Source organism: Corvus kubaryi, unplaced genomic scaffold (assembly GCF_017639235.1).
Source record: "Corvus kubaryi isolate FWS band 111438036 unplaced genomic scaffold, C.kubaryi_AGA036_p1.0 37395, whole genome shotgun sequence".
Lineage (NCBI taxonomy): Eukaryota > Metazoa > Chordata > Aves > Passeriformes > Corvidae > Corvus > Corvus kubaryi.
The window spans coordinates 5,378,405-5,387,141 of NW_024581134.1; the positions used below are offsets into that span (position 1 = coordinate 5,378,405).

Consider the following 8,737-nt stretch of genomic DNA (forward strand, 5'->3'; position numbering starts at 1 on the left):
GTTTTCCTCTCATTAAAAGAGTTGGTGAGACTGATCCAGCCACAAGTTTTGTCTCTTAGAACTCCCAAGTTCTGTATGTATAGAATTTCCACAGGCAGGGCTGCTCCCACCCCCAATTCCCACCCAGTCTGCACCTGTGCTGCAACAGGAATCTTCTTGATTCAGGACCCTTGAGCAAGACAACCAGGGGTGTTTCACTATTTGAGAATAATGTTTGCAGAGCAAAATTCCAAGAGTTGTATCATTGGTTCTTGGCCACCAGCTCAAGACCAAAATGCCCTGTGGCTGCTCAGGAGGACATTGAGATCCAAGGGCACCCCTAGATTTGGAAGCACTGGGAGTGGCTGTAGATGGAGTGATGCCAAGTGATCCCAGAAATGAAGGACACTCCCTTGGGGTTTAGTTGGGTTTATTTTGCTCTTGCAGGCGGCCATGGACAGGCTGGAGAAGAATAAATAAGTTAAAGCAGAGTGTGGTAATTATAGAGCCCCAACATGGAGATGCTTGACTGTGTAGCCAGAGTGCTCTGTCACTGTACCTGATCCCTGTTCAGGCCAGCACTAACCTAAGTTAGTTGGCCGAAAATGTTTTTAAACATGCCCTCGACCAACTCAAAAGTAATAAAACGTAGAAAAAACCTCTTGTAATGCCATAGAGTCATATCCAGTTGTTCCAAGAGTGTCAGTCTGTCCCAAAATACTTCTGTCCAAAGTGTGTTGGTGCAACAGGATGCACTTCTGTAGTTAAAATGGTGATTTCTGGGAATTCCTGGATGATGGATTTGGCACCTTTGAAGAGACAGCAAAGGCAATAATGATTACAGTGCTTCAGCCCACGTCAAATTGTGATCAGCAGCATTCCAAAGGTAAGCCAGGCTCTGTGCTTCTGTCTCCAGTTCCTGTTCCTGCCTTTGCTAACCATCTATGAGTAAAACTTCCTGACTTTACGGGATTGCTTTTTCAGGTTTTCTTTGGATTTTCCTTTCCCATACACACATACTCCAAATCAAGTGGTTACAGGCTGCTCTGCAGTTCAGCTGAGCTTTCTGATAGCGATTTCTGCCATGGCCACTTTCTAATACAACACACAAGATCCTCTTTCCTCCTCCAGAGAAGCAGATGTTCCCCATTTAGATCCCCTTTTACCTTTAACCTGCAGCCAGGCCTGTTCTGTTGCTCCATTCAGCTCCCACTCCTGGTTGTTCTGGTGCTGGACCAACCCCCAGATTCCACGGTCCAGAACAGCAGCTGGCCTGGCATTGCTCTGTGAGCCATGGACCTGGCAGTGCTGCAAACTCCTGCTTTTAGGAATTCTCTCCCATTTGCAGTTTTGCCATTCAGTCCCCTCCTCACTGCCCACACCAAACATGGCGCTGTTTGCTCAGTTTTACAATTCAGCCAAAAAACCCCAAACCTGCTCTGAGCAACGGCACAGCTCTGCCTTGCCTGTGCTATGTGTGACTGATGTCACTGTCCCCACCAGACACTCCTGTGCTCACTCCTGTGCCCCTCACACTCACCGTGAGGTGTGGAGAAGAGGCTGAGCAGGATGATGACGCTGGGCTGGACCCCATGTTCCACAAGCACTTTGACAGCCTCAATGACCGTGTTCCCAGTACCTGAGAGGGCAAAGAGGGAGAGGGTTTAGGGGCTTGTCCCCTGGTTGATGAATTGTCCTAAGCTGTCCAAGAATACCCGTGGTAACTTTGGTGTGACTGATTGGTGATTCAGTCCTTTCCTACTGGAAAGGCATCACCTCTGCATGTACTCCGTGTAGAAAATGTTGTTCTCCTAATGGCAGAACTTGGACTGGAAAAGTAACCTCATCCCAACAAACTCCTTTTAATATTAATCTAGAAATGTCTCAGACTAAGAAAACATAGTTTGAGTCTTTTCCCATGGTAAAATTCATATAATTCTATTTATATCTAGTCTTAATCTGGGCCTTTCTCCCAAACGCAGCCATGCCCAAAGGATTTGCTCTGCATTCACACTGGTGCAGCTGAGTAATGTGTGCCCTGGCACAGCCTGATAAGTTCCCTCCTCTGTCACCTAAACCAAGCAGAAAACCCAATCAAAGCCCCTGAAATGTGGAAATTTTCCTTTCAGTGCGGGCACTCGGCGTTCAGAGGAGGCTGGCTGTCCGTGCTGGTGGCAGACACTCACTCAGGATTGGGTACATGAGCAGCACTTTCCTCCTGTAGATGTCTGGGGGGAACTTGGCGTAGTACACTTTGGCTCGCTGGGTCTCCTCGTCGCTCTGGATCAGGATTTTCCCGATGCGGATGGATCTGCAGCAGTCCCGCAGGCCCTGTTCCATCGCCTCCCCTCCAAGGAGCAGCACAAACACAGCACCAGGTGGTGACACACTGACAAAGGGCTCAGGGGCGAGGGGCTGCAGTGGAAGGGACAGTCCCAAAGGGACAGGCCCACCCCCGTGCAGGTGAACGCTTATAAGCACTAAAACACTTGAAGCTCTTTCCCTTTTTCCTCTGTTCACAGCAAACCGAGTCTCCTCGGTGTTGCCGAGCCCCTGGGTTTGGTGCTCCCACCCAGCTGTGCTGAGCTCTCACAGGAGAGAGCTGGAAATCAGAACGGGCGGGTGGGGTTTGGGGACATCCCGGTGGCAGAGTGTGGGGCAGAGTGTGGGGCTGCTGGATTTGACACCACAGATCCAAAGGTTTGCCCAGCCCTGGACAATAACAGGGACTCTGCCCCCACGGAGCGTGGCTGGGGTGCAGCCCTGGGCACAGCCGGGAAACAGGAGAGGGCACTTGGCCCCTCACAGGGGACAGCTGCCAGGGAAGAGGCCACAGGAAATCTGTTCCAGCCGTTTGTCTCCTAAAAGGTTAATGGCAGATATTCCTGGACATTCTGTTATCGAGGAACCTAAAAAAGAGTAACAACTGGCAGGTTTGGGTTAACCTGTTTTTGCACATTTTTGAAAGGAAGCTGTTTACAGGTTTCCAAAGCATTTCATGTGTGCTCCTTCAGCAGCCAACACCACCTACCACTTCTCATGATGCTGACCCCGCAGTTTCCCTTTTCGAATCGGACTCCTTCATACTTGTGTCCTGTGAGGAAAGAAACCAGGGGTCAGTGGTAGTGGCTGCTCCCTCCTCCCCTCTCTGAATGGAGAGGAGATGGTCCTGGTCCCACTGACTGATGGGAACAGATGCAACACCAGTGCTCAGGAGATGAAGCAGCTGCTGTTTAATGTAAAAAGGAGCACAGGAAAGTGAGGCTGCCTGAACTCTGTCTGGTTCCACAGCTGAGGGTTTGCAGTCCATCTTCCCTCTAAGTGTAAGTAAAGACACACCAATGCTTTACTGCAGAGTAGGAATGGCACCCTGCAGAAATGTAAGTGGAGTTCTCAGGCGAACAGGACTCAGCTGGTGCATGTGGGTCACACCACTGAGCTGAGCAGTTCCCCCTAACCTGCTGATGCACTCAGCAGCTGCCTCTGAGTACTGCACACAACCTTACAGATCTTTACAGCTGATAGGAGGAACCACAACTCCTGCACTGGTTTTCTCTAGTGCCAACACAGCCACTTTTCATTTCCTGCTCATCCTCACTCCCAGCTGACCCCAGTTGTTGGGCCAGACTTAGGCAAACCAATACTGCTTGTGCCAAGTACTTATTCCTTAAAGGGCATGTGAAATGTCATCAGTTTTAATTCAAGGCTGTGGTGTGGGCAGGTGAACAGACTTTGCACATACACTGGTACATTTTCATCATGGTTTTGCAAGACCAGTTTAATTCTTAGTGAAATGACAATGTTGAATGTGTTGCTGAGTTCTGTTCTTATGAACCATGTAGCTTTTTAAACCAGAAGGGACCCTTACTCTGTGCTCTGCCCTGCTTAGAGCTCCCCAGGGAACTCATGGCACCAAATCTGTCAGAGTTCAAGGACCATCTGGATGTTGTTGGGTTCAGTTTTAGGCAGTTCTGTGAGAAGCAGGGAGTTGGACTCAATGATCCTCTGAGTCCCTTCCACCTTGAGATATTCTGTAACTCTAGTAATAATTCCATGTATTTTTATGTCAGTTCCACTTCCAGTCCTACCCAGGCCAGGGGTGATTTCCCACATACCTGTTGGAGTGGTCACGGTACACTCTGTGTAGGGCAGTTGATTCAGTCCCTCTTCAACCACGAGTCTGATCTGTGGAACCAAAGAGAAGGCTCAGCTTAAAGGGATTGTTATCTCTGGAGATAAGGCACTACATAGCAGTAGTAGTTACAAAGACTGGGTGAGCCCAAAGGGTCTAAAAGGGTCTCTTTAATAGCAGTTAGGGACTGAATTTAGAGACCTTTTGGGGGTGAAGCCTATGATTTGGCCACAAATCAAACAAAGGCATTGCAGAACAAAATTGGGAGAAGACAGGGTTCATAAGTAATCATAAAACTGCCTTTATTTACATCTGGCAGGCAGAGACATCACAATTTTTTTTCAACAGATGAGTGAGGCACCAATGCAACTTCATTTGCTGACAGGAAATATTGGTGAGGGAAAGGGAAAGTTCCCCATCAGTCAGGCTCTATTCTCACATCCTTGTTTCTAGGGCTAAACTGCAGCTGGGCTGCCAGAACAGCCACAGAAGCTGCAGCAATGCAAACACACCACCAGTGCCCAAAGACAGCTCAGCAAGTCTAGGAATCTCTCTATCACCGTCACCTCCCAGCACCTGCCAGCTCTGCTTTCCCTGGGCTGCTCTGCCAATCCCTGCACTTCTGGATGGTCCAGCTGGAGGAGCAGCTCGTGAGCCCCCCAGCCCTCCCCTGGTGCTGCCCTGCAAAGTACAAAGTACATCCACCTGCAGCCAGGATGATTGTCCTGAAGGATGCTCTGGGTACTAAAGATGTGAAAATTCTCGCTGTTGGTGAGCCAAAGATTCACAGGCGAAAACTGCTCAAGGAAAGCTACTGCCAAGCAAGAGCTTAAACCAAAACCATCACTGACTATTCAAAATTCGCTGTGGGATGGCAGAAGTGAGGCAATGCTCCTGGGATGGAGCAGGTGTACTGCTCACCTCAGGCAGTTCTTCTTCCAGAAAAAGGGCAGCCTGGGAGGTTTTTCCTGTCCTATTCTGCCCCAGTTCCTGGCACACAGGCAGCCTCTGCTAGAAATGGTCCCTTACATTTATAATGTCTCTTTGGAGATATTTTTAGTCATTTTAGTACAATTTTTTTTTTCCTAGGGTTGGATTTGTGGCAGCCATACTCAGAGGCTGTGGTCAGTTTCTGGGACATTTGTACCAAATTCTATTTTATTTTTTTGGAGTTAATTCACCAAAAAAAGCTAATCTCTTTGTCAGGTTTGGAAGGAAAGCTTTTTTTCATCCTGCTGTAGTGCTGTCAGGGTTGGATTTGCTCCACATAATCTGCCAAAAGTTTAGAGTAATCCAGTGAAGGTCTTATGGTCAAATAATCTCTGTGATCTTCCTACACTTTATCAGTGTTTTACACAGACTGGGAGGATTCTTTGTAAACTTGTCAGTGTTGATAAAACATTTATTTTTGCACTGTGCTTTCTGCCACCTCCACGCTCAGGGATTAATTTCCTCCTCTTTTCTCTCGTGCCCCAAGAACCAGCTGCTCCTCTCCCAGAGAGGTGGCTGCCATTGCTTAGAAGATAAAACCAATATTATTACAGTCCTACATGAAACAGGAAGTAAAGGTTTGGTCCCAAGGTAGAAGAGTCTGAGCAGAAAATCCTCTAACCCCATTTTTGTGTGGCTTTTCTTGGAAGCTCAAGGGAAGGCAGAACATCCTCTTTGTATCTTTGCAGCTCAGCATTTCAAACCACTTTGGAATGCTCACCCCCTGAAAGAGGCAGGTGGTGAGAAGGGTGAAGTGAGCTGGTCAGTGTTACACAGGGAGCTGCTGGTAGAGCTGAAAAATTAATTCATGGCTCCACCTCAGGCCTCCAGTCACCCCCCCAAATGTGCTTCTGCTGCAAAGCACCAGCACCTGGGAGCTGAGGTGACACCAGTTCAGTGCCTCCACAGTGAGTGGGTGCTGGGATCAGGGGAAGCATCCTGCCCCGAGAGGAGCTCTGTGCCCTTCCCAGCACCCGCCCTGAGTTCCAGATGTCCCGACTTCCACCACCACCAGCAGCCATAGGCACTGATTGTTTCCCATGCTAGGGACTGCTTCCCTCAGCTGCTTCTCCTCCTTCACAAACACCAAACAGGTTTATCTTCATCCTTCATCCTTGACTTTAACCTCCGTTCTTTCAGCTTCAGGATCACAGCCCTGGCAGTGACTTTCAGACACTCCCTGCCAACCTCCACCACCCATGAACTCCTTTTTCTCACAAGTACCTTCGAACATTTCCTTTGTGCCATCCCCTTATGTGTGAAACAAACTGCCTGAAGAAGAAATTGTGCCACCAGAAATCCATCACCTTTAGAATCCCTCCTTAAGACCTCTCCCTGTGGTGACCTTAGGAGACGCTGCCCCTAACAGCTGCCAAGGTGCAAGCTTAACTTTATTCTCATTTCAACAAGGTGTATTTTCTTCCCCTATAATCCCCCACTTTTCATGTATTGCCTCTTGCCATTAAACTCTGCTCACTGGGTGGAAAACGTGGCAAGTCATAACTGTTTGCACCTTGCCAAGTTTAGTAGAGACCACGTCCCACATGAAATTATAACTGTTCTTTGTCACACCCAGGAAAAATATTCAGAAAATGAGAGCCCTACATATTCTTTCGTGCAAAATTCCTCCTACAAAATGGAAAACAGAGCAGCAGGTTCTGTGGCAAAGAGCTGCAGGACCAGCACACGGAAGCTCTCTACCTCTGCTGGCCAGCCCATAGAGGACACTGCTGTAAGGGCCTGAACTAATGTCTGGATCCGCAGCTTCCAGCAATGAGGGGGGGGGGGGGAATCAGTGTTTGCCTCAGAACAGGGGCAGGACAGCCAAGAAAGGTGAGAAGGTACATGGAAAAAAGGTCCTTCACACTAATTACTGACAATAAGGTATTGGAATGCAGGAAACATCCTCAAGAAGGGGAAAGCAGGGGGGAAAGTGCAAAGCCATGAAAATAAAAAGCACTGCAGTCACAGTCTTAGGTTGTGGTCATATCTAAACCTGAGCAAGCTTGGATCAGGCCTGGATTAAGATCGTGCTCATCACAGGAAACCTGTCTGCTGTGGCTGTAATTGTGAATGGTCTCTGGACTCTGCTGGAAGGGGAAGAACACTTCTCTCTGTTAATGAGAGTGGATTTGCAAAAAGCAAACACCCTTGTGGACACAAGCAAATGTGTGTGTGGTAGCAAGTGCTGGGGTTTTCTTTAAGCTTATAGTTTAAATGAGATAAAGGCTGCACTCCCTACAGTTTTTGTGCTGACTTACTACAACATGTGAAAACTTCAAACTGCTTTGTCCCTGCCAGTAACTACCATATGGCTAAAGACAAATTCTCCATGTGGATGCACCCAGAGCTACTAATCTAATACACAACAAGTGCCAGGAGGCACTTCTGCACGCAAGCAATTGCTAACATCCAGGCAGTAAGAAATTGTACTGCTCTGTTCAAAAGATCAAAAGTGCTGTTTCAAAATAAAACTCAATTACCTCCAGCCTCTGTGCATCTGTTTTTGAACAGAATTTTCTAATTACTACAGGTCTCTGTCCTCAAGTAGCTGTGTCTGGTAATAAGATGGTTTCTGGAACCCGTTGAGATGAAACAGTGAACAGAAGTCTCTACACAGAAAGTTGCTGTCACACAGCAATTTCCTTTGGGTAGAAAAGTTGTTCTCACACCACCATTCTTCTGTTCTGAAAGACTCATTTTATGGAAGAGTTGCAAAGTACAATATCAAGCAGAAATTCTCCACCTACCAGACGATCAGCAGAAAATACGAAGTCTCCTCTACTGGATTTCCTGAAAAAGGCAATAAATTACATTTTAAGTTGGGGAACAACTTTAAGAACATTGCTTAAATACAATACTAAATACTATATTCTAAGGCAATTCAGCGAGAAGTCTCCTATCATGTACTGAATTTATCCCAGAGGTCCTGCATCATGGGTTTCCTGGTTGGTGGCAGAGACTGGGATGCAGTGACCCAGCGCTGGGGTTTGGCTCTTGCTGCTGGCAATGTTGCTGCTCTGCACCAGTAGCAATTAAACACAAAAGAAGGATGTTCTGTAGGTTTCCCATGGGGACTGCTGTTCCAGCTCAGTTCCAAAACACCTCCTAAGCTCAGATATTCCTGCATTCCCTGCAGCTCTGAGCAAGGGAGCTTTGCTTGCCTGTCCTCCAGTCAGTCAGAAACTGTGGGACAATGATAGTGCAGATCCTTAACCCCAGGGCTGACAACACATCTGATAAGCAGGAGATACATCCTATCTTATCTGGAATTCACTGAGTGTGACTAGATCAGTGAATGTGAGGTTAAACTGAGCAGGGATTAATGAGCATTCCCATGAAAACACCTCTCTGCCTCTTATTAGTTTTGCTCATGCGCCTGTGTGGCTTTTGGCCCCTGCAGAAGGCAAAATGAAAGGTTAAAAGTCTGAATTTTAGAAGCAGCTTTAACACCTTGCTTCCCACGCCAAGAGCGACTCTCACTACACCAGAATAGGACACATTTTCAATCATGGAGCCAATACTCACAGGACAGCGGCCTTGAAAACACTCAGACACAGCACCAACACGGCAAGTGGTACTTTCAAATGAAATCTCCTATTAATCTGTGTTTTCAAACCCTGATACTCTGCATGT

At 47.5% G+C, this 8,737-nt stretch overlaps 1 protein-coding gene across 1 annotated transcript; it reads right to left on the reverse strand.

Annotated features, from left to right (window-relative positions):
• Positions 1–392: 392 nt before the first annotated feature.
• On the reverse strand, positions 393–7,957 carry UPRT (uracil phosphoribosyltransferase homolog). Its single transcript, XM_042040279.1, has 6 exons — positions 7,852–7,957; positions 4,095–4,164; positions 3,011–3,073; positions 2,166–2,327; positions 1,520–1,618; positions 393–788 (listed from the first exon to the last, which is right to left on the reverse strand). Exons 3-6 carry the CDS (start codon positions 3,018–3,020, stop codon positions 682–684), a joined length of 378 nt encoding a protein of 125 aa, XP_041896213.1. The 5' UTR covers positions 3,021–3,073; positions 4,095–4,164; positions 7,852–7,957; the 3' UTR covers positions 393–681.
• Positions 7,958–8,737: the final 780 nt, after the last annotated feature.

Excerpts from the sequence above, each read along its gene's own strand:
- UPRT (XM_042040279.1), bottom strand. Across the intron at positions 1,619-2,165 it reads GCTCATGTACCCAATCCTGA|GTACTGGGAACACGGTCATT; the intron begins GTGAGTGTCTGC and ends TTGCCCTCTCAG. Across the intron at positions 789-1,519 it reads CCTCTTCTCCACACCTCACG|GTGCCAAATCCATCATCCAG; the intron begins GTGAGTGTGAGG and ends GTCTCTTCAAAG.